Source organism: Saccostrea echinata, unplaced genomic scaffold (genome assembly GCF_033153115.1).
Source record: "Saccostrea echinata isolate AGI-Se365-2 ecotype Australia unplaced genomic scaffold, CSIRO_AGI_Sech_v1 ptg000001l, whole genome shotgun sequence".
Classification (NCBI taxonomy): Eukaryota; Metazoa; Mollusca; class Bivalvia; order Ostreida; family Ostreidae; genus Saccostrea; species Saccostrea echinata.
The window spans coordinates 17,010,572-17,036,860 of NW_026889750.1; the positions used below are offsets into that span (position 1 = coordinate 17,010,572).

Sequence of the window (26,289 nt, forward strand, 5' to 3'; positions counted from 1 at the left end):
ATTAATCCACAAGGGAAGATTTCATTTGACATACTTTTAACAATGTCCACATCTAGAGCAATAACATTCCTCAGCTGTTTTATTGGCATCACTACATCAGCAAAATACTCAACGTCTAAGGACACTTTCCTAATGTCAGTTCTACGTGCAAAGATCAGGAAATTGGTCATATCTGGAGAGAAATATCAGTGTATTACACACAAAGTTAATACAAACGCTCATAATTGTAACATGGAAAAAATAATTGGGTGTTCTTGCTTACTCTTTGTCAGTAAAAAAAATTGTTGTTAAAGAGTTTGTCAGTGAACAAAACAAGTTAATTTAAAACAATATTTTCCCAAACTGCATTTGACAGAAAAAGACTTGCGTGTATTGCATGTTCTGTTATCCTTCCTCAGCAGTATCCCCGTGGGACAGGCACAGGAATGGCCTCGGGGTAGCGGAGCGATCAGGCATAAATGACTACAGCCGCCATTCATGGTGCCACATCCTGTATGGACTAAAAATAAAAGCAGTGTTTTAATCAAATGCCTGAAGGGCCTGAGAGTCGACTCGCTCGAGTTTATTGAGCTTTTTCACATAACATGTCACCATGCCTTATATTCAGTTTTTATTGCATCTTAAGAAATTCAGGTCTCCATGATTTGTTAAAAACTAAGGGTTTCAATCCCATCACATGAGATTTTTTAAATTTATTTAAAGTCTGGGTTTGTAAATACACAAATAAGATTACATAATGTGACAAAAATAACAATATTTTGAATAGGGATCCAAATACAACTGTTTAAATTTGAACGGGTCTCAATTTACCCCCCCCCCCCCCAAAAAAAAAGGAAATAAAGGTTAAGGGTTTTAATATCTCCCATCTTTTTAAGTCAAATGAGTTCTTTAAAAAACTTCTCTTCAGTAATTCTTAATTATAATTATCATAAATCTTACTAGATCTCAGTGTTCTATTAAGAAAAAAATACAATAAAGTGAAATAAAAACAAGGGGAAAAGGGAAAATCATGTTAAAAAGGGAGAAAAGTATCATGGAAAAAAATTAATATTTAAACATAAGATAAATCAATTAAAAACAACCCCCAGTAATGGAAAACAAACATAAGATATCTATGGGAAATTTTTTCAAGATCCGCCCAACTATATACATGTATTCACACAATTTTACTTTAATTTAAGCATTATGATTATGTTTATGTTAAGTAACATATAATAATTTAATATAGCATTGTAGAAAGCAGCACTGCAAACCTGGATGCTAAAATTGAATTAAGCACACTAGCTGCAGTGGTCTGTGTTCTAAAGTAATTAGGTCAATGACTTACACTACAAACCTGGATTCTAAAAATAGATTTTTCAGGCACCACAGCTGCAGTGAATGAGAACATCAGTTGTATGTGTTAGGGAGTATTCTAGGTCAATAAACTTCAGATGGGAAAATTATAGATCCGCCTAACATGCTTGCACATACTAGTATATTCATACGCAGTATTTGTACATGCATTGTACAGATATTTAATCAATTTTTCTTTTAAACAAGAGGCCCATGGGCCACATCGCTCACCTGAGCACATTGGCAAGGCAAAAGCACAAATCAGTTAAGTATTGAAAAGATTCCGGGGGGGGGGCTTGAATTTTAAACTTCCTGATGATGCTTCCATGTCAATATATAATTTGTTTTAACAAATGGCTTTGTTGTACTTGAGAAGATTTTAAAAAAAAATTCCCATATATTCCTCTGTAAAAATTTGATCCCCCATTGTGGCTCCTCCCTATCCCAGGGGTCATCATTTGAACAAACTTGAATCTACACTACCTGAGGATGCTTCCATATCAATATGACTAAACATAGCTTTTCTGTTCTTGAGAAGAAATTTTTTTCTATATGTTCCTATGTAAAACTTTCGATCCCCTTATTGGGCCCCACCCTACCCTCGGGGGTCATCATTTGAACAAAATTGAATTTACACTACCTGAGGATGCTTCCATATCAAAATGACTAAACATGATTTTCAGTTCTTGAGAAGAAGATATTTTCCTATATGTTCCTATGTAAAATTTTTGATCCCCCATTATGGCCCATCCCTATCCCCTGGGGTCAACAATTTAACAAACTTGAATCTACACTACCTGAGGATGCTTCCATATCAAAATGACTAATCATGGCTTTGCAGTTCTTCATCAGAACATATCTTCCTATATATTTCTATTTCAGACTTTTATCCTCCATTGTGGCCCCACCCTACCCCCGGGGGTCATGATTTGAACAAACTTGAATCTACACTACCTGAGGATACTTCCACATAAATATGATCAATCAGGGCTTTGCTGTTCTTGAGAAGAAGATATTTAAAGATTTTTCCTATATATTTCTATGTAAAACTTTGATCCTCCATTGTGGCCCCGCCCTACCCCCCGGGGGTCATGATTTGAACAAACTTGAATCTACACTACCTGAGGATGCTTTCATATAAATATGAAAATTAGGGCTTTGCTGTTATTGAGAAGAAGATTTTTAAAGATTTTTCCTATATATTTCTATGTAAAACTTTGATCCTCCATTGTGGCCCCGCCCTACCCCCAGGGGTCATGATTTGGACAAATTTGAATCTACACTACCTGAGGATGCTGCAATATAAATATGACCAATTAGGGCTTTGCTGTTATTGAGAAGAAGATTTTTAAAGATTTTTCCTATATATTTCTATGTAAAACTTTGATCCTCCATTGTGGCCCCGCCCTACCCCCAGGGGTCATGATTTGGACAAATTTGAATCTACACTACCTGAGGATGCTTCCATATAAATATGCCTTCGGCTCAGGTGAGCTAAAAACTGAAGACATAAATAATGTTACAATATGAAATTTTATACTGTTTATACCTCCTAAGTTTAAGCAATCACTCAAACAAAAGCATTTTTTGCTAGAACTATCTTATTTGGTGTATGAATCACCTAGATGAATGAGTGATAATTTTTACACTTACAGCTGTGATACCAATGAGTCGCTCTGCGAGCCGACTCAAAAATGGCTATATATCATTTTAAAACCTAACATTTGTTTCCATCCTTCAGAAATTCAGCACTACCTTGTGGTCTGTTCTTATGAAACATTCTCACATCCCAGATGTCAGCATAATTCATTTTCAGTGTCTTCATGTCGGAGCCATTGGATTTGTCAGCAGAGTGAAGTCCCTTGTCTCCACGATCGGTCCAGTACAACATGTTCTTATACACCGTCAGCCCAAAGGGACTCTGTACATCGACAGAGATTACCATCTGTCAAAATATTACCGTGTTTTACTTGTATACAGAAATATATATGCACCTTAGAATAGTAGCAATATTTAGAAAAGCTACAACCAAATCACACTCCATTTGTAACCCTCTTCCTGTACCCAAGAGGACATGAACAATCCTTACAACTGATTGAAATTTTGCTTTGCAAATTAACCTGAAGGTATCAAAATTTGATTTAGGTTTTATGTTTGCATGGAGAAATATGAGAACCTTCTAATAACTTAAAGATGTTTTATACCTATGGTAGGTAATAAAAATCAACAGCACTCCACAAAAACAAATTTCAATGCATGTACAGATATACATGTACTACTTATAATATGACAGAAGGGGTAAACTTTATTTCACACGTTTGTAGAGACCTACCTTCCTGCCACTACCATCTAAATTAGAGCACTCTATCACACTGGTTCCTGCATCTGTCCAGTAAAGCTTCTCTTCTTCAATGTCCAAGGCCAATCCATTGGGCCACTTCAGATTTGATTTTATAATAGCTTTTCTTCCTTTGCCGTCCATGCCTATTTTTTCAATCTTTGGTTTTTTACCCCAGTCAGTCCAATACAAATATCTATAAACAGGTTAAACATTTCTGTTTTGAAAATATTTCAATATTGACTTGAAAAGTATTATCGAGTAAATATCAAATTACATAAAAGTATGGATCAAATAAGTCCTGTAAGGGTGTATAAATCTGTTACATTTGAAATCCCTGATATTAACATTTTAAGTTGGAACAAAAGATCAATCCATTGCTTATGCACAATTAATGTAGTAAAAATGTACCCCGTTTCTGGGTCAACAATAATGTCTCTGGGTTGATCCATCCCTTTCCACACAAGGACAGTTCGCACACTTCCATTCAAGTTAGCCACTTCAATGATGTCCAGTTCAGCATCTGTCCAATAAAGTTTCCTTCCCACCCAGTCAACTGCAATGCCTGCTGGGACTATCAACCTAGTGTCCACTAGAACCTGTCAAAAACACAATAAAATAATCTACAATACATGTACAAACATTTCAGAGACTAATGGATGCAAACCAAACTTCAATCAGTATAGTTCATTAAAATTCACAGGTATGCTAAAAAATTCTAGTTCAGATAAAAATGAGCCAATTTCAATATACCTTGAAAAAAAATGACCCTGTTAATTAGGCTGAATTTCACACATCAAAATATCTATACAGACAGCAATTGAACATTTAAAGAAAGACAGCTCTTCAATGATAAAACTGCAGAGCAATACTTTTTACAGAGAGCTGTGTTCCATTAATAAATGGAGTAGAAGACATCATCAGTATAGTGCCTATGCTGCATACATTTAGCAAAGCTGGAGTCACCTATCAAAGGTCCAGAGACAGAGTGATGGATGAGGATGATAGACAATTACCCATGCATCATACCCTTCTCCCCCCCTCAACATTTCTGATGTAATTATACAGGAAAAGGATAGTTAGGAAGACACCTATACATTCTGGGTCACTTAACTGGAGCCATGGTTAAAATTTTTTGATGCATTTTTCTACATTTATGTGACACACACAAAAACTTCAGTCCGTATTACAACATGACTGTATTTTCAGACACAGTCAGAGTATAACATAAGGGATACATTTTGGATAACAATCAAAAAGTAAAGGTCAAAAGTACTCAATTATTGATATATAATGCAATACTTGATCCATGCAATAACAAAAGCTTTTCTTAATAATTTGAACTTACTTCTTCGGTAGAACATGGTTAAGGTAGAAACCGTCTATATGTTTATTCAATAAAGGTCACGGATAGGATTGCCATTTATATACATGTATATGATTATACTTCTGCCCTGTATGATTTTTCTAGTATATAATTATAATATCCAATCCACTGCAATGCAGCATTTATAAATTTATGTTACATCTGTTAATCCAATGTATAACTTACCCAAACAAAGAGGTTTTCTCTAATGAAATAAAAATTATAATTCTAATAAAATTATTGCATATTTAACATTTACATGTAAGCACAGCCTTTAAGTGGGGATGTAAATTCATGGATAAGGGTGACCCACGAAATCCACGAACATTGGTCCCCCATGAACATTGATGATTCCAGAGTATACTGACAGAAAATTCTTTGTTTTAATAATTATATAATTTATCACTTGAAAGTTTAATCATAACATTATACACGTCTTGTGCTTGATTTTAGGAAAATCACCAACTTATAGCTGGTCAAGGTGTGCAATTGGGGAAGAAGGGAGATTAAAAAAAAATGTCTAGTTGAGTTTCATTTTGCATTAAAACAAATCTAGTAACTTAACAGCCTGTTTGGATACACCCCCCCCACATAAAAGTATCTTGGCACCTATTTCTACAAGCATGAAATGCAACTGTACACACATTTATTAACTATTAAGTTATTTAATACCGGTACTTAAATTTGCAGCCAATTTATTGGAGCACAAAGGCATTTGAAATTGCCTAAGCACATCCTCACTGTTAAGAACTTTTTTAAACATATAAGCCCTCAGATATTTTCAAGAGCAAAAACAAACTTTAGTTTTAATTCTAGTTCATTAAAATTCATAGGTAAGCTAATAACAGTCAAAGCAATTGACTACCAATGACAAAAGTATCTTGATCATGCAGACTCAGCCATGTTTCAATGTACAAAGTATTAATGCTTTTACAATTCACAAAAAAAAGATTACCTGTTCTCTAGTTCCATCCCATTTGGCACGACTGATTGTCTTTTGACTTGTATCTGTGTAATACACAAATTCCTCTTCAGCATCAAAGTCTAGACCAATCACATGTCCAATCTTTGACAGGGGAATGATTGAATCGGAGCGGTCAACACCTGCTGCTGGGTCCATGTTGATTTTGCGAATTTCCGTAGATGTCGAGTACAGCAAGAAAGTGGCCATATCTGTGAATAGAGACTAGGAATATACAAAAAGGGCCACTTACATGTATTTGTATATGGGTGACATACATTATTTCCAAGAATAGGTACAAATGACAAATATCTTCAAGCTAAAAGTTTTTTATGCAAAATCTTTAGCCATTGATATTTATGTGTGATACATACATCTTGTAAATGACAAACGTATGATATCTTGTCATCATATCTGTTTATGATATTCCACAGGTGTAAGTCATCTTATGTTTGGTACAGTTGCGTTTGTCTATCTTACCTTTGGTACAGTTGTGTTTGTGTAAATCATCTTAACTTTGGTAGAATTGCATTTTTAAATTATCTTACCTTTGGTACAGTTACAATTGTTTTAATTATCTTACCTTTGGTAAAGTTGTGTTTAATTATCTTACCTTTGGTATAGTTGTGTTTGATTATCTTACCTTTGGTATAGTTGTGTACATTAATTCAACATTTAATTATCTTACCTTCGGTACAGTTGTGTTTAACTTACCTTTGGTGCAGTTGCGTTTGTTGGCCAATAGGTGCTGACCCGAGGGACAAGCACAAGTAAATCCTACAACACTAGGTAAGCATAAGTGACTACAGCCACCATTAATCTGGCCACATCTGTTAGGAGCTGAAATGGATTAAGTGTTATTCTTAATAACATGCAGTCACAGATAGACTCATCAGATACACAGAAATGTGGGATTATATCAATTTCTTTTTATAGTGACACCATATTCCAAATATGACAAGCCTACAGGAAAAGATTTTCAAAATTTCTAGACAGTTTATTTACTTGTAGCTTTCTTCCCAGAAGATAAAAGCTTCTGTCAGGAATGACAGCATCTGCTGTTTGACCCAAAGGTTGGGTCACTTAAATAAAAATCTATCTTGTGTTTATAAAACTTCTAAAGGAGGTCCATTCCTATATGAATGAACCTCCTCTAGAAAATTAATCTGAAAATCTTCCAAAAATGTAATTCAAGTCCATGTAGCATCTGAAGCATAGTCAGTGATTAGCATCCCAAGATGAAAACTGTACATGTACTTGAGAAAGAACATGTTCCATCTTAACTTTACTTACATTCTGGCTGTCTCTGAGGATGAAAGCTGTGTATGTCCATAGGAAAATGAAGTCTGTTATGAACCGTTTCTACATCATTTCCAGTGAACTTGTTAGCTTTGTTAATACTCTTGGTGTGCCAGTCTGTCCAATATAACTCATCCTCAAACAGGGTTAGAGCGAATGGATGGGGTAAGCCTACAAATATATATGGATAAGAATTCATTTTATCGTAAGACTCAAGTGATTTTTTCTATTTGATGGTTTGTAATTTTTTTTGCCCAAATAATACCCTTGACTATTTTCAGCCAAACTTCTTACAAAACAAAATGAAAGATATGAAAATTATTATTTTGTTGACTAGCATTTTCTTGTCAATGTACCTCTTAAAAATGCTGGAACATTTTTGATCTTCATTTGAATGTCAGACTCTACATTGACCTGATTCCTAACATAAATATCAAATACTTTACCTGAATTTATAACAGTTCTTCTGGAAGAGCCGTCTAGGTTGGAACACTCTATGACATGGTGCTTGGCATCAGCCCAGTACAGTTTGTCTGTGGTGTAGTCCAGTGTCAGTCCATTCGGCCAGAACAGCGAGGTATTGGCAATCACCCCACGTCCACTTCCATCCATATAACTCCTCTCTATCTTAGGTGTGTGTCCCCAATCAGTCCAAAATATTACCCTGGTAAATAATACAGTTTGCTTCTTTAAAGGTGATTTTACTTCATTCACCAATTTTAAATGTGTTCTGAAATTTTATATTTACACTTGATAAAGTCGTGAATACTAGTACAGAAAGTAATAAATCCATTTTCAGATTTCAGAAATGAATGTACTTCATTTAAATCTTAACTGGTTCAGTGTTGACAGCTCAAGTCAAGATACATGTATTTCATGATTGGCTGATAATAGTGATATTACATCACATGGCAGCTGCTATATTTATATAGCATTAGTTTTCCTCAACAGTCATTCAGATTCAAAACTATTAACATCAATATCTAAACTAGATGCAAAGAGTAAAACTACAAGGACATGTGAGTGAAGATAAAAAGCTCAGTCCCATGTCATTTATAATGCCTTTCTGCCCTAAATTAATCATCATCACAAAAATACTGAGTAAAATAATTTCAAAAGTGCTGTCTTTTTATCTAAACAAAAATATATCTTAACTTTTTGATTAAATCTATATGAATCTAGAGGCTCAGTATAGACTTACCCAAGCCTAGGATGAACAACAATGGCTCTGGGTTTCTGCATGTCATTCCAAATAAGTACTTTGCGATACTTGTTAGGACCAAGATCCATGACCTCAATAACAGAGGTTCCAGAGTCAGTCCAGAAAAGCTTATTATGGATCCAATCTAATGCCAGACCACCTGCAAAGAAGGCATTTACATGTAATAAATCTGTTTACAATATGTATTCCTTTATGGTACTTTAAATAATAAATACTGTGAAATAACTCAATTTCGCTATGTTTGTGATAAGAAGAGACCAACAAATTCAGAACCCTATGAAAATAAATTATTTTACAGTGAAACAATTATCCATAAGACATACATGTATCAGCTTTAGGAAATTCACAAATTTTATTCCCCTTTACCCATAGATGATATTCATTGTACACATTCTGGATAAATTTGGTATAGCCACCTTAAAGAAGCAGCTGAATGTCTTATTATTATGAACAAGTCATGTATCAGATGACAGTGGATGGGAAAAGATAAAATACTACGTGACTCCTACAACCAAATAAATAATGTGAACTCAAGCTTGTTTACTACAGTTCAGCCTTGTTAATCGACACACTTGTGCTCCTAAGCAATTGATCCGGATAAATGAAGCATCCAGATTATGTAATGAAAATGAATGAATTATAATTGGTACATAGATAGTTAATCATGTTACAAATATTATCCGAAAGATGAAGAACCCGGATTATTGGCATCCAGATCAACAATGCTCTACTGTACTGATTTCTCATACCTGTACTACTGATTTCTCATACCTGGACTACTTATTTGTCACACCTGGACTATTGATTTCTCATACCTGTACTACTGATTTCTCATACCTGGACTCTTGAGACCATACTCCACCACTGCTTCTGGTTTTGAGCCATTGATGAAAGCTCTCATGATCTTGTCCAAAGCTACATCAGACCAGTACACATAACCCTCTGTGAGGTGGAAATCAAGGGCTATGGCATTCTGTAAACCCTGCAGTATGGAGTCGTGTTCAGCATTGTCAGTCAGTACTCTCCGTATGTCAACTCTGTTGGCAAAAATTAAGTAAGCTTTCCCACCTGAAAAAGATCCATTTAACATCTATATACATGCATATGTATGTATATAATTTTTCTCTGTTTCAACAAGTTGAGAATTACGAATGCAACAGTCAATAAAATGTATATCTACATGTAAGATTAAGTTTTACAAACGAAGGGCTTTAAGACACTCTTGTGTCAACACAAATCACACAGCTCTTGCCAAAATTCATACAAAATTGATATTTTTGCATTTGTAAACTTTCTTGTTTCAACATTTAGAAAAATTTTCATCTTAATATAATATTAATACTCTGTCTTGCAAAAATTTCGTAGAAAACAAGAAAATTTGTATAGAGTGTACAGTATAAGCCTATCTTTAGCATCCATCATTAATTATGTCATCTATGTAATAGCATGGATATAGCTCTATCTCACCTTAACTTCATGAGGTTAGCAACTAAGGACTAGTGGAAATATTTTTGTAAAAGTGTGCGTACACAGCACTTTGACACAAAGTGGTCAGGTGCAGAAGTAATTTTTAAGTACTGTATGTCAATCTTTGCTGGAAAACTGGGACAATGTAATAATGTATTTGAACAGCAGAATTTAATCATGATGGCCTACTTAACAAATGAAAATAAAACAAATTTCTAGCCTACCAAAGACTAATTTAATTCACTTCACTAATACTAGTATCATACAATCATAACTACATATCCCATACAACCTCCTACCTTCAGCTTTACAACCCCTGCTATCAGCCTTTAACTGGTAGCCCGGCACACAGGAACAGTGATACGACCCTTGGGTGTTGGTACATCTCTGACTGCAGGTTCCCTCCCACTGACACTCGTCAATATCCTGGCACCCCCTCCAGTCTCCCAGCAGCTGGTACCCACTGTGGCAGGAGCAATGAACTGCCATCTGCTTGATTTGACAAATGTGATCACATCCTCCATTGCCCAGGTTACAGGAGGATTCTCCAAGTGTATCTGAAAAAATTGTCCATTCTAAGTTCCCAACAAACAGTGATGCAAATTTACTCACTTCAGAATTACAATATCAGCAGAGGTTTAAAAGACTTTAGAGGTACAATCAGAGCATTAATGAAGTGTAGAATAAGTAACAGTTTATGTAAGTTTTAGATGGGAAGTTATATATGTAGATGGAAAAGAATTAACATACTGCATCCGCTTTCATCGGAGTTGTCACCACAGTCGTCGACATCATCACATTTCTTCTGATTCCCGATACACTGACCATTAGAGCAGTGGAACTGATCTATACTGCAGACCCTAAGCTTGGTGTAACCTACACAAGACAGAAGTTATCATGGAGAACCAAACTGTCTTAATATACATGTATCCAGCTTGAGACCCCCTAACTTTTTTTAAATTTTTATGAAGTAAGAGATTGAAAAAGTAGGCATTAATTTTTTTTATTTTCAACTTCTGATGCTTTTCATTGACTAACAGTTCTAAGTCTGAAAACAGTAACTTACTGCAGCCCACTTCATCTGTGTGGTCCACACACTGCATAGCACCATCACATCTCTGGCTTTTATCAATACACTGACCAGACTGACACTTAAACTGGGTGGATTTGCATGGATCTGCACATCAAAATTATCAACAATTTATTAATGTCTGAATGGTTGGATATTTCCCTTATCATTAAAAACTTAATCTTAATTAGATGAGGTCCATAAGGGCCACAGGATCTGGCTCAGGGGCCATAAAACTGAGATGAGCTCACTTTTGCTATGGGTCTCACTTTTTCCGCTATAAATTCTTTTTGTAAAAGTGAGACTGAGATCAGAAGTGATTTGTCTAAGTTTTAATGGCCTAATAGCCTGGCAAGCATGCTTTGACTTGAATCTATGAAAAATATCTCTATAGAACTTTGACTTTTTTTCACCCAGGAGATCTATCTGGAGAAATTTTTAAATGATCAAAATTTTGCCATTTCTCAGTTACCCCCATTTAAAAACTTCATAAAATTAAACTGGAATTTCCTTTACCCAAGGATGCCTTTTTAACAAAACTGACTGAAATGGTGCAATGGTTCTGGAGAGGTCAACAATGTACATGTAGAAAGTTAGCAGTAAGAGACAGTCTGGATACAAATAACAGACACGCTTTGATTAGAAAACCCCCAATTGAGTCAACTTAAAAAAAACAAAATTTTCCTATATATAAACACTGATCATACTTATAACACTTACTTATCTTCTTTTTGACAGTGAAAGCCTTGAGGTCCATCAGATCGTCTACACTTGTCAACAGAATCTCACGGTCATATTTAAAGTTTTTGTTTACTCTCTCAATCACTCGCTTCTGCCAGTCAGTCCAATACAAGTAGTTCCCTATAACAACAATGAACAGATTTACATTTCAAAAGCACCAGAAATTAAAAAAAAATTCACTAGCATATATGAGTATCTACATGCATTTTCTAGGGATGTGACACTCACATTATATGAAGTAGAGTACTTCTTTTCTCAGAGACTCAAGTCTCATCAAAAAAATACTGGCCCAGAAATATGTTCCACCAAAAAAATCTATTTATGAAATAAAATAATTTTGCCATGGTGTCCTTGACCTTTGACACAGTGACCTGCTGCTGTGGTCTCAACCTTGCCCAGATGGTTAGGATTTAAACAAAAGTAAATACATGTATAAACACTTTCTATGGATGCTCATACATAAGACTTTTCTCGGCCAGTGATTACCTTATTTTCAAAATATTCTCATTATCTCTCTTTGGTGAAGAATGCAGCCCAACAGTTACTGTGGAATCATCATTGTTCCTGGGGGATCAATGTTCGTGGATTTTGTGGGTCACCTTACCCACAAATTTACATCCCCATGAACAATTTTTTTGTCAACATACTGATTAATTAAATCTACCAAATAAACGAGCTGCCCATAAAATACATCCCCATGAACCAATAAAATTTTGCTTGCCCACGAACATTGACCCCCATGAATTTCAATGATTCCACAGTAAATAAACTTGTATCCCCCTACTAAAGTGTGCTTTATTTTGGCAAGGTTGTTTGTAAACTGGCTTTTCGTTTTGGAAAAAGTCCAAACAGTGAAAAGTTAACTATATAAGATGCTGGCCAAATTTCTACCAGCCTATGACTCAGGCAAGCTTACATGTATAGGCATGCAGATATTCAAGAGACAAGTATACACTACCTAGTAAACTAAGTCCAAATATGTGCGGTACATCAGTACTCATGAAAATACTCCTGTTAGACCCATCCATATTGGCCATCTCAATTCTGTTCAGCTCGGCGTCTCCCCAGTAAATTGTGCCACTCTCTATATCCAGTGCGATTCCATTCGGCCAACCCAGTGAAGTGTTTACCAGCACTACCCTTTCTGAGCCATCCAGGTTAGCTTTCTCTATTTTGGCAGCCTTCCCCCAATCTGACCAGTAAATCTTCCTGTAAAATGTCAGATAATATCATGTTATGGTAAAAGTTTAGGTATGAAGGAAATGTGGAAATGTCCTTAGCGTCAATAAATTCATCAAAATATATGCTTATAGCAGGCATTGTGTACCAATTAACTTCTGCTTTTATATTCGCATGGGAGATATATTTGTAAGTTCCATGACCTTTAACTGAGAATATTTCTCGCTATTTAATTGCTTATCTGTATCTATACATGAAGTTTCTTCAGTAACAAAATCAATAGTGGGGGATGAATTTCTAAAGTGACAAATCATTAATAAAAGTTGTCGGAAATAATATTTTGGTTTAGAGCATATGAATAGCATGGGTTCCTGACAGAAAAGAAATATGTAATGTTTGTGCAAATTTACTAAAGCATTTTAAAATGTAATCCCCTTTCCCAAATAATGCTTTGTGTCAATTTTAATTTAAAAAAGCCTTTTTGTTTTGTAATATATAAGATACAGATACTGAAAATATAAAAATACAGTCAAACTTCGGTCTCTCAAACTTCATGGGACCAAGAAAAAACTTCAAGATATCAAGGGTAAAATAAATCACTTCAAATTATACATGGTACATGTATTCGAGATATCGGTGTTTGAGATACTAAAGTTCAACTGTATACTTATGCAGGAACGCTCCCTTAAGCCTTGTGGTCAATATTGAGCTAACATGGCTAATAAGATGATAAAATCCTTGTAGCATACTTATTCTTCGAGTCCACAGCAATGTCTCTTGGTTCATCTAAATGGTCCACAACAATAGTTTTCCTCTGATTTCCATCTAAATCTGACATTTCTATTGTGTCCTTCCCTGTATCTGTCCAATACAGTTTACGATTCACTGTATCAACTGCTATACCATCTGGGTGAGCAATCCCTGTGCTCACAATTTTTTGTCCTTAAAAAATATATAAAAAATATTTTCCTAATGTCATGCCGAATAAGTTAACAGAAACTAGAACTTTTAATCAAAACAAAAATGAACAGCTTTTGGTTAGTTCTCTAAAAAAAAATATGTAAGACTGTATGCATAACATCTATATTAAAGTATAGATTTGCAAAATGTATGTAAATATACTTTAGAAGTACTTTTTTTATGTGGTATTAATATATACTATATGCTATATACATGGTCACAACTTTCCTTGGAAATATGTCCCAGCATATTTAAAGTACTTAAAGTATGTTTACGGCATATAGTCACTGTGTCTGTCTAAGATATCTGCATAATTTTCTACCTGCAGATTGAACAGGAATTGCGATTCTGCAGAATTATGACCCATATTTACAGTACATAAAAATCATTTTTACCTAAGCCATCCAGGTAAACTTTGCTGATGGTTGTTTGTTCATTGTCTGACCAGAATATTTGTCTGTCGACAGAATCAAAGTCCACTGCAATGGAGTGTTTAATGTCTAGTATAGGAATGGTGTGGTACTCGAAGCTTGACAGTGACATCATATGGACAGACTGTCTCCTAGCAAACACCAACACATCCTCCTCAACTGTGTAAGAAAAAAACAACCAATTCTGAAAATTGTGAGATATTCAGAAACTGAAGACTGCTGTTATTGCATACATTTTAGACATAGTTACAGAAAGCTAAATAAATGAAAGCAAAATTTAGAATGAATAATGAAAAGTCAGCTTTTGATAAATTACATATACACTGTACATGTACATGTATATACTATAAAAAATAACTGTTTATTCATGAGAACTTTACTTTTGCATAATTACATGAAGACAGTCTGCTCGCGAAAATTTCATTCTCGCATATATTTTTATCTATATAGAGTATATAGATCAGCAGTGACCAGAATTTGTGAAATGTTGTCCCACTTATAACAACCAAATGCCTATAAATAAGGTTTCATGAAAATTATGTGATCTACAGTATTGCCTGCTAGAATTCCCTGCATAATTTTTTAGCTTAAGAATAAAGAGTTATCTTTCACTGACCACACCCAATCTCATCTGTTCGGTCTCCGCAGTCGTCCACACCATTACACTCTCTTTGTATGCTGATACATTTTCCATTGTTGCATTGGAATGAGGCCAGTCCAGTACATTTGGTGTCATTATATGCTGAAAAATAGTCAAATAATGATTCATAATCAATACAATGCCAAAAAACTCCCTAAAAAATAGCAAGATTTGTTTTCTTTAAACTTAACAGATTTAACATGTTATTATTTTATAATGAGTATTATGAAAAGAAACAAAATAATGCCAATGCAATTAGCTTGAACAAAAGCATTGCTAGTTTGACTGATGAAAAATGATTTTTGGACATTGAGAAAATTATATCATATAAATGTGTAAACACTGAGCTAATCTATTTCATTTTCAACATAGGGTACCAGCCAATTGCCCCAAAGAAAATGTTCAAAGACAACAAAGTACTGATGAATAGAAATTAATGTTACTTAAATTGGGAAAATACATGCAAATAAAGAATTGATTGAGAACTTCACTGTACATTTCAATTTATTTTTAGATGTAAAAGACAGAGCTGACTTTAACTGCATAAAAATACCATGAAAATTAGAACTCTTTAGTGTGCAGTATACAGAGGGTCCTTAAGACCATCAAGTGGGGTATAATTTATCCTTTACAAATGAATCACTCCTATAAATTTCAACAGTTGTTCAAGAATCAGACAGCACATTTCTCAGAACATCCATTGGTCAGTTCAAAAATCAATTTCATTCACAAATCCACTCTTCTCCAAATGGACTTGTCAATATTGATACACAGATTAAAACACATTAAAGTATTTTAAGAGGACAAACTAAATGTTTTAAATGTGAGACAAAGAGAACAGATCCTGTATGAAAAAGATCAGCTGTAAACTTTATAAACACTTTAAACATACAGGTACATACATATATAAATGTTTCTCACAAGCTACTTATACAAGAACCATATGATAGGATAATAAGTACCGTATCTACTCGCCTATAAGTCAGTCCGCCTATAAGTCGGTTGTATTTTTTAAGCTTCAATTAGAGTGATTGACCCACAAAAATACCAACCATTTTATAACTCACGTATAAGTCGGATAAAGAGTTTTGGACCAAAGTTTAACTCCCAAAAAACCGACTTATAGGCGAGTATATATGGTAGATATACTTGATCCACTTACTGCAGTTTCTTTCATCACTGTTGTCAGGGCAGTCATAATTCCCATTACATCTCTTAGTCTCAGCAACACAAGATCCAGTGTCACAGGTAAACTGTCCACTGCTACACAATGGTAATGCTGGAAGAGAGATACATAGAAACATAGGACAAGAGGCCCATGGGCTACAATACTCAACTGACTCACATTTCTTTATCAGTTCTGCAAAAAAATATGTGACCTTTTTATGGCCCAAAACTTTAAGATGATCTTGTCCATCTTTCAAACTTTATTGTGGTAAAATTTGTTGATATTTCTTCCTCCTACCTTTTTTAAGCATACTTAGTTCTGACAACTACCGTAGACAATTCAATAAAGACTTTTTTATCTAGTGTTTATAATTACATTAAAAGCATAGTTCAAGCAATCAAGCAGAGAGTTTCATCTTCATGATAAACTTTATACATACTGCAGTTTGTCTCATCTGACTTGTCTTCACAATCTACATCACCATCACAGACCCATTCTCTGTCAATACAACTGCCATTCTTACAAGTAAACTCATAGATGCCACACTGTTCTTCTGAAACACCTGAAAGCAGATCAAGAGATGCATTATATAATACACAGATTATTTTCAAAAAGGACAATAACTGGCTCTGACCCTCATCCTCCAACACTGATATACATACATATCAAATCAAAAGCATTTTCAGATTTAAATATAACATTGTAAGAGGCCATGGAAAAATCAAAGTCTCTAATAAGAAGACTCTAGCTCTACTGTTTGAAAGTTGAGAGAGGAGAGGCATTGGATCTAGCAACCATGGCAGAACTGCTCATGGAGATTAAAAATTGGATACATTAGAATTATGCATCTTGGTATGGTCTTCTTGAATACCAAGATTTATTGAAATAAGTCAAATGTGTAGGAGGATTATGATTTTGAATTTATTTTTACAGAAATATGAAGACAGCCAGACAGATGGATGACAGACACCTTATCAATGCAAAAGGTCTTCTAGTCTTCAACTACTAGAGCTAGAAATATCATCTTTCTACAGTCCATGTATCTAGTTCAGTTTATCTTATTTACTAGTAAATGTTACTGTTTTGTCTTGCTTAGCAAGTAAACCTACACTGTAAAACAGGATATAATCAACACTACTCATAAATAGGCCATCACACAGGTATATAAACCCTTCAATTTTTTTTACACCCGATTGCACACTAGAATCTGGTGGCCAACATGTAGCATTCCTTTCGTGGTCTTAGATTTTGTGCATTTATTCCATGTTTTATGTTCATTTTCTGTTTGTAAATAATGCATTGACTTGTATATTTGATGTTACTTTTCTCCTGGCTTGGAAAAAGTAAAATTCAATAATTTAATCGCGATCGAGTAACACAGCAATGTAAGATATACATCTACCCAGGTGAGACCTTTACAGTGAAATACTTTGAACTGTTAGGATGTCTGCGGCTTACATAAATAGGGGCTAGAGGGACAGTAAGATGAAAGAAAAATATGGCAGACAATGCCTTTTACGAGTAGTGTTCAGCTTTAAGAAATTGTTTTTTGTTCCACTTTTATGTATGGTTCTATCTTACCACAATCCATCTCATCTTCCCAGTTCCCACAGTCATTCTTCATATCACAACGTAGTTTCATTGGAATGCATTTTTTGGAATGTAAACATTGAAACTCATGCCTACTGCAGAACAGTTGATCAGCATCTACAAAGACATATGAAATTATGGTTTCAATTTTTTTCAGTTGCAAGTGAATTTTACTTCATAAGCCGTGATTGACTTTAGCTTCTTGAGCAAACCACATTTTGACAGTGACAACAGCACATTTTTGTTGTTGTTACATAATATTTGGTACAATTCTTCTTGATTGCTGCAAAGTGTCTATTGCCAATTTATAAATTTATTTGTAGTAGGTCTTACATCTTTAAATGGCTCTGCTTTATAAAAGACACAAATTTCCCGAAAGCTTGCTTGACTAGAACTACCTAACTGAGGCTAATTCTAAAACAAACCATCTTTAATGTAAAACTTAACAGATATGGGCACTGTTCAGATCAATCTATTTCTTAGGGATATCAAAGAATAAAGATTAACAATCATAATACAGTAAAACACAGTGACAGCAAACACACTTATAATGAATCCAGGCTTACAATGAAGTGATTCTTATTCCTTTCAGTTTTATAACACACCATAAACTAAATGTATATACTAATGAATTATGTTTATAACCAATCAGATTTCTTATCCACATTCAGTATAAGACTTACAACAATCCTGTTCGTCCTCTCCATTGGAACAGTCCACATCTTTGTCACACTGCCAGCCCTTGTGGATACACATACCATCTCCACACTGGAACTGGTTAGGTCCACACGTTGCTGAAGAACCTGCTGATATAAGGTATACTTGGCTGTGTGAATTGAACTTTGGGTTACACTGATCATATATTTTTTTGACTTGACAAGACAATATCTGCACATTTCTTCAGACTTATTTATCTTGACTGTTGAGTGAAAAGCATTTTGGAATAATTTATGATTCTATTTTTAGTAATAGCAACAATGCCATTCATTGATTTAAAATTGAAAAAAATCATTAAAAAGGCCTTATGCACCTTCATTCTCTCAGTTTAAAAATGATTACGAGTGGCTCTAGAGTCACGGCGTAAGGAGTTGATCCTTACATCGCGGGTGCGAATCCCACTGTGGGACGTGGAGACCGGTCCTTCGGATGAGACCGTATAAACCGAGGTCCCGTGTTGCAGTAGGTGCTGGCATGAAAAAGATCCCTCACTGCTCAATGGCCGTAAGTGCCGAGTACAGGACAAGTGGTGGCGTCTCCATATGAGTGAAAAATTCTCAAGAGGGACGTTAAACAACATACAAACAAACAAACAAGTGGCCAACAGGAGATGCGTGGACACAACAGTGGAGTTAAGTTAGTACTTACCACATATTTCATCTGATCCATCCCCGCAGTCATCGTCATGATCACATTTCCACTTCTCTGGAATACATTTTCCATTGTTACACTGGAAATCTTGGCTGGTACAATTCTGTGCATCAGGTTTGTCTGTTTATATTGAGTGAAAGTATTATATACAGTCACACATCAAAACTAAAAATATTAAGCAAAATCATCTAGATGAGTTTCTACTATGTAACCAGTGATATTTTTTGATTTATCATCAACTTAGTCCAACTGAAGGCCAAAACCCTAAAGCCTAGATCCAGGAGAAAGAAATTTTGAATGTTTGGTAGAGAGTTCACTGCTTACTACCGGTAAATATATCTCCATGAAACAGTCTTTAAGTTCTATACCCCCCTTTTTAGGAGGGCGGGGGAGTTGGGGGGTTGGGGGGGGGGGGTCAGTGGGGTCTGCAATGATAAACAAAGCACTTACCACAACCTATCTCATCGCTGTTGTCTGCACAGTCATTATCACCATCACATATCCACTCAGTCTTCACGCAACGATGATTTTGGCAGGTGAAATAATCTTCTGGGCAAGATGGAGCCAAACCTTTAAAATGTAACACAGATAAAAACTGAGAAATGTGACAAAGATCAAATCTGAGAAATGCGACACAAATCAAAACTGAGAAATATGACACAGATCAAAACTAAGAAATGTGACACAAATCAAAACTGAGAAATATGACAAAGATCAAAACTAAGAAATGTGACACAGATCAAATCTGAGAAATGTGACACAGATCAAAAAAGAGAAATGTGACAAAGATCAAATCTGATCAATGTAAACCAAATTTTCTTCATCATGTCCGTGTCTGCTTGCTTGTGCTACTTTGAAGTCTACTGTTAAATCAAATTTAATTTCATACAATGCATTATTCCATTGTTCTAGGCTGTCTGCTCTCATAAACAGAAATGTTGTTCACATTTAGAGCACTTTTTTTTTCTTTTTCCTTCCAAAAATTGCAAAGGTATGTTGCACATGAAGGGAAATTGGTTTATAGCATATCTTGTACCATTGTGAAATTGTAAGCTGAAAAACCATGTCCCATTGCCAGTTTTACATTCTTTATGTGCTATATAATTTCCCAACCTACTCATACATCATATAAACTTTAGTAGCATATGTTAATCTCAACTAATTGAGCTGCTTTTTCCACACCCTTTTTGGAATTCATATGAAAAACCCCACTTTCAGTGAAACTACATGTATACACGTACATAACCTAGATGCATATGTTTTTATGATAAATCTTTGTACTGCAATCAAAATATATTAACATGAACTTTTATTTCTCAACTTGTGTCTTTTGTTAACATCACTATCAAATCCAGTTTCTAAAAAATTATTTATGTGTCATTCCAACGTTATGGACTTACCACAAGAATCCTCGTCCCTGTGGTTGCCGCAGTCGTCGTCTTTGTCACAGACCCAGTGATGAGGGATACAAACACAGTTACCACAGGTAAACAGGTGCTCGGGACACTGACATACTCCGTTCTTATCACTGGGCACTTGTGACAGAGTAAAGTCTGAAAGAAAAATAAGAAAAAAAAAAAAAAAATATATATATATATATATATATATATATATATATATATATATATATATATATATGATAAAAAAAAAAGTAATGTACATTAGTAAAGATTGGCAATTTGAAGACTTGTTGCTTAAATGAGATGTCTTTCGATTCTTTTCTTTCATGTTTGAATGTAAAGTTTGAATCTGTATGTGTCTTCATCCCCAAACCCAATGATCATGTTTAAACAAAACTGAATCTATATCAATGTGATGCCTTGTTGTTCTTTAAGATTTATTATTGAGAAATTTCAAATAAATATATTCCTATTTAAAATTTTGAACCCATGGTGGACAGCCATCTAAGTCTTTGGGTAAAGGTGTAAAAAAAATTGTAATCTTCACTATATAAAAGAGGTTTCATTATAAAGTTTATAATTTATTTCTGGCCCATTAGTTCTAGTTTACAAAATGGTATACATGTATTATAAATGAACCTGCATTTTCTTTCTTAATATTACCTCTATTTGGGAAAGGACCCTTAATTCACACATTTTTGCAAATTTAAATCATCTAGACTGAAGGATAAAAAAATTGGTTGAAATTCATTCAGAAGTTGACAAGAAAACAAGCCAATTATGTTCTAAATTTACAGATAACACAAAATAAAAATGACTCATGAAAATTTGAAAGAAAATGGATAGAACACTATATCAATTAAAGTGATAGACAAAACTACCCCAATAAGAGGCAACAAGAGCAACACAAACATGGCAGGTTTTTGGCTGCTTATGGTTGATTTCAAATGATAAAAGTACATCATGGGAACCTGGGAATTCTCCTTAGGGGAGGGGGATTCATACCCACTCACAAAAATGATTTGACTCAGAAATTATCCAAATGCAAAACCTATCTGGGGTGGGGGGTGGGGGTGGGTTACCTGCCCCCAAAATGTTTCTTGGGGGGGGGGGGTGTACATGTATGTCATTCTTTGTTACTTTTAATTATCATAATAGAAGTTTAATATCTCTGAAAATCCCAGGGGGTGAGTCCCCCATTCCATCTAGATCTGTGCATGATAGATGTATTATATTTTGCAAAACATTTAGCATAATTTATCAGTGTTAATGTACAAAGTACATAATAACAGTTCTGAAATCAAGTACACAGATTCAAATATACAACCACTTTTATAAATTAATTTCAATCATTCAGCTGTAAAATACAGTGATAAGGCACTGCTTGAATAAATGATAAATTGACACATGATGATCAAAGGGTCAATTCAGGCTCTGAATCTTGCTGCAGCAAGCTAGATAATTATTCAGTGATATCTCTGTTCTTCAAAATATAAAAAAAATTCTTCAGAATTCAATGTTTAATCATGTTTTAACTGTGAATTAAAAATATATATAAATATACATACATGTCGGAGTAAGTTTCTAAAAAAGCGTAAAAACTGATCTAATACATGAAAGACAGTTTAACTGTATATTGTAATTATAATGCAGTATAGTAAAAAGTTTCTAGTCCAGACATCACTATTGTTTCAACAACAACAACAGCAAAAAATTGTGGGCATGCAGCGCAGACTACACAACATTTAAAACAAAATTAATTCACTGAAAGGGACTTAAAGTTTTCACTGTAAAATATAAATGGTCAAGATTTTGGAATACACAATACATGTATTTGGATCTGACATGTTTTCTGTATACATGTAAATAAAATATAATGGGCAAATTTTGGAATACACAACATCTGGATCTGACAAGTTTTACTGTATATATGTAAACCAAAGATGACATGTATACATGTACATACCACAGCTGCATATAGAAGCTTGATGTTTTTATATATATTCAATTGATAAAAGAATACAAGAAATTATCAACTAAATTATCTACTAAATCTTACATTTTCTTTTTTTTAATTTCAAGTCTTTCCCCAGTATATGCTAAAAAGAGATGACTCCAGTACTCCAGATGCAATCGATAGACACGGTAACTTAAAAGACGACACATCAGAGATGGCCACTGAAGAAATAACCCAGCTGATAAGAAAAAAATTCTTGCTACATACTTCCTGAAACTAATTTATAAGTCCACAGATCAAGAGCACATTTAACTTTGTTTACTTTAACCAGCTGAAGGTTCACCAAGGAAAAATTTTAATTGGGAGCATCTGATAGAAGCATGTGTGCACAATGTAATGGAAGCATTTAAGGATGACGGACTCAATTCATATCTTCTCTAGAACTACCTTTTCATCTTTTGACATGTGAGAGTGTGTCCAGATTCCTATGACGAGATAAAAATATGAAGTAATGCAAAAAAATTGAGTTAAATTTTTTGCAGGGAGCATTTCAAAATGTGATGGGATACCTTTGACAAATAATGAAAGGGCCCGAGTCTACGGAAAACAGTCTTGTAGTTTGCCACACTTAAAAAATAAATTATACTGTTGGCAGCTTATAAATTATAACTCTCTGATGACACTTTAGCTTTACCATTTTACACACAAGGGCAAAAGTGCTCATAAACTTTTAATTTCAGTCTAAAATGGATTCATTTCTAATGAATATGGCAGCAAATTTCCTCAAAATTAAAAACAAATGAATTTAATCTTGCCAGTGAAATGTCCCCATATTTGACAGTTTTTGTCACTTCTTAACTCTACAGTACCTTAGAATACTAAGAGATCTCTAGTCATAATTTAATGTAATTTATTTCTATTTTCACATTGTAAACATTTTGTATTGTACTTGGAAATCTATGATAATACCAGAATAATCCCAATAAAACCATATTACGTTTGTTTCTTTGGAACTTTTAAACAATATGTAATTTTTACAAACATATATTTAGACAGTGCTTATTAAACATGTCCTTCAAATAAAACAAAGTGCTTTCTCTTCAAAACATTGCAGATATTTGAAATTTAAATCAACGATCTTATTTTTCATTCTTTTATCTGCTTCTATTTACTCTCCCTCTTTCCCGAACTAAGTACAAGAAGCATCCTTACAAAACACTGCTATACATGCATCTGTCTTGTATCATTCTTACAAGAAGAACTTTTGTATGCTACATGGAATTTATTTTTGGAAATTTATTCTAGGATATTCATGAAATGTTGAAAATGAACAATTCATAATTGTACACATGCATGATGATTCAACAGTCATCTTTCTAAAGAAGCCAGGAGCAACAGCTATATGTTCTAATTCTGGTATATTATAACTAATATACACATCAAAAGTTTGAAAGACATTCAAATTCATGCTTTATTCACTTTGATCTACAGATAAAACCCTTGGACAGATTATTTCATTTTCTTTTTTCGTTAATGCTTTCTTTCCAACCCAAAATCCCAAAGTTCCTTGGTGTTTAATTTTTCAGTGAACATAATGAAAATATGAAATGTTAGTACTAATATACCTTGCTGAAAAATAACAGTAACAATGAATAATAATTTTTAGGAACCATATAAGTAAACCCTTTTTAAACATGAAATTTAAGTTTTTTGACTTTTTCAATGATTTGAAATCATTGTTTTTTCGGCGGGACACAAGAATGAATGTATTCAATATAATAACGTCACATTCCCGTCTGCCTCTTACATACATACCAATTCAATCCACCCCTTTTTCTCCATCAACATGTCTCCTCCTCCTTTACCCATGCCTCCCCACCCCCTCCAATATATTAAAGTTTGGAAGGAAGAACTACAAATGATAGTTTTGTTCTGCCACCTACCTCCAAGTCAATTTTCAAAAGTTAACACATATGAATGATTTTTTCACATTTATAATAGATATTTAATATATGAATTTTCACAATATATAACATATTGGGGGGGGGGGGGGGGGGAGGGGGATATAAGTATATAAATTTGGTAAAACTTGTGTTTTTCACTATAAAAATCAATGGAAAATATTTTTTAAAAATCTTCAGACAAAAATATGGTGAAAATGATCATTACAATTTTTAATGAGATTTTTACCAGGAAATTGTGCTTTTATATGTATATTTTTTATATTGAATTTTACATATTAAAGTTAAACACACAGAAAGATTTAATGATCTTTTATCCATATCCATGAGTATTTTAAAATCTCAGGATGTTTTAATGCCTATATAATTTCAAAGGATAAAATTTTCTAACCCCCTTATAAAAAAGAGTTTCAATTCAGAACAATTAACTATTTTAATTGTTATTAGAGTTAATGAACTCTACTTTGCATTCAAAAAAGTTTTAATGAACAAATTGCCATAAATTAATGTAGATATGTAGGTGGGACATATCTCAAATTTAAATGAATCTGAACACTTATCAAGCAATTCCAATTGTTATACAGAAACCCGGTAAAAAAAAAAACATTTATAAGCCTCCAGTAGTTCAGTTATTGGAATTTTATAGCACAACTTGCTTCTGATTGTATATCTGACATAAGAACAACTTTCTTTTAACTTCTAATGACAAATCATGACTGCACCGTAACTAATATGCAATATTCTTCATAAGAAGCTCTGTACAATTCTTATGCTGTAATCAGTCTACCAATCACTATGATCATGGAGAGTCTATCGATTACTATGATGTGATGTGATTAATGATATGTTGTCACCAGGTTCAGGGTGGATATTAAATTATACAGATTTTCAACCAACAAAATTTTTGCTTTTGTGTTCTACAGTACGATGCCATTGTCTCAATGTGCTTCAGGTTTGCCTTGTGTTGGTTTCTGGTCTGGTCTCGTGTTGATCAAAACATGTAAACTGGAAAAGTTCTACCCAAAATCAATCCCCTTCATATATTCAGGGATCTAGCAACCTGTGCTGCATAACTGCCAGTAAGTTGCAAAGCCATAACGCTTTAGTGCGTTTTAGCGAAAACAGAAATTTAATAAAAATAATTGCATCGGCTTACCAAAAATTACTGCACACAGAGCAAGAGCTGCCGGCAAATTCATCATTTAAAATCTTCCAAAATTCACAACATTGCTATTTCCCCATTTTTAGCTTTCCTTCGTCTTTCACCATTCCATTTCATTTGTTGGGATATGAATGCAATCAACCATATCTGCGAGCGTAAAAGATAAAATCGTAATGGAATCAACTTCCAGGATTCCGGAAACAATTAAATACTTTGCGACTTAGTACTTCGTGTGATCGTGTATAATATTACCATTTATGCGAATTATATACCCTAGATTAACAACAAAAACAACATAAAAAATCCGGTAAATATATCATAAATTATATATCTTCGCAATTCACGGGTTTTCGATCCAGCAGAGTGTATCAAAACGCATTCGCGGATCAAGGATTTTTTTTCCGGGGGTGGGGGGGGGGGGGGGTCCACCCCAGTCAAAAAAAATTTTCAACCCAGAAATTTCTTGACAAGCAAACAATTTCCCAAACGTGAAAAATACCTAATTCGTGGTGGTGTCCACGTTTTCTGGGGAGGGGGGGGGTCCAAAGTCATTTTTTATTTGCTTCAGTATATACTTTTATAAATAACTGCAAATTCCAGGGGGTCACCGGACCCCCGACCCCCTCTAGATCCGCGCATGAAACGCCTTGGCTGTATACTCGGATGAAAAAAAAA

General features: G+C 34.2%; 3 protein-coding genes across 4 annotated transcripts in view; all 3 read right to left on the bottom strand.

Moving 5' to 3' along the window:
• LOC133186029 (low-density lipoprotein receptor-related protein 4-like) overlaps positions 1-25,705 on the bottom strand; it is a 40,903-nt gene extending 15,198 nt beyond the window's left edge. The window contains exons 1-27 of one of the 2 annotated variants that reach the window (XM_061321317.1): positions 25,609-25,705; positions 20,535-20,687; positions 19,585-19,704; positions 19,132-19,254; positions 18,450-18,569; positions 17,758-17,883; positions 16,616-16,738; positions 16,171-16,287; positions 14,985-15,110; positions 14,333-14,527; positions 13,727-13,919; positions 12,757-13,007; positions 11,778-11,918; positions 11,055-11,165; positions 10,739-10,864; positions 10,288-10,545; positions 9,359-9,589; positions 8,501-8,660; positions 7,746-7,963; positions 7,294-7,470; positions 6,715-6,840; positions 5,995-6,212; positions 4,085-4,272; positions 3,668-3,869; positions 3,091-3,280; positions 368-499; positions 35-172 (exon numbers count right to left, since the gene is read on the bottom strand). In XM_061321317.1, coding sequence (XP_061177301.1) covers positions 35-172; positions 368-499; positions 3,091-3,280; positions 3,668-3,869; positions 4,085-4,272; positions 5,995-6,212; positions 6,715-6,840; positions 7,294-7,470; positions 7,746-7,963; positions 8,501-8,660; positions 9,359-9,589; positions 10,288-10,545; positions 10,739-10,864; positions 11,055-11,165; positions 11,778-11,918; positions 12,757-13,007; positions 13,727-13,919; positions 14,333-14,527; positions 14,985-15,110; positions 16,171-16,287; positions 16,616-16,738; positions 17,758-17,883; positions 18,450-18,569; positions 19,132-19,254; positions 19,585-19,704; positions 20,535-20,687; positions 25,609-25,654 — 4,309 coding nt within the window. In that variant the 5' untranslated portion in view covers positions 25,655-25,705. Of the gene's footprint in view, positions 1-34; positions 173-367; positions 500-3,090; positions 3,281-3,667; positions 3,870-4,084; positions 4,273-5,994; positions 6,213-6,714; positions 6,841-7,293; positions 7,471-7,745; positions 7,964-8,500; positions 8,661-9,358; positions 9,590-10,287; positions 10,546-10,738; positions 10,865-11,054; positions 11,166-11,777; positions 11,919-12,756; positions 13,008-13,726; positions 13,920-14,332; positions 14,528-14,984; positions 15,111-16,170; positions 16,288-16,615; positions 16,739-17,757; positions 17,884-18,449; positions 18,573-19,131; positions 19,255-19,584; positions 19,705-20,534; positions 20,688-25,608 lie in introns of both variants that reach the window. The other variant, XM_061321310.1, reaches the window with a different exon arrangement.
• LOC133186115 (lipopolysaccharide-induced tumor necrosis factor-alpha factor homolog) overlaps positions 1-26,289 on the bottom strand; it is a 197,062-nt gene that overhangs the window by 135,668 nt on the left and 35,105 nt on the right. The gene's annotated exons all lie outside the window — the stretch shown is intronic.
• Positions 1-26,289, bottom strand: part of LOC133186126 (large ribosomal subunit protein eL32-like) — a 256,634-nt gene that overhangs the window by 102,050 nt on the left and 128,295 nt on the right. The window lies entirely within an intron of this gene.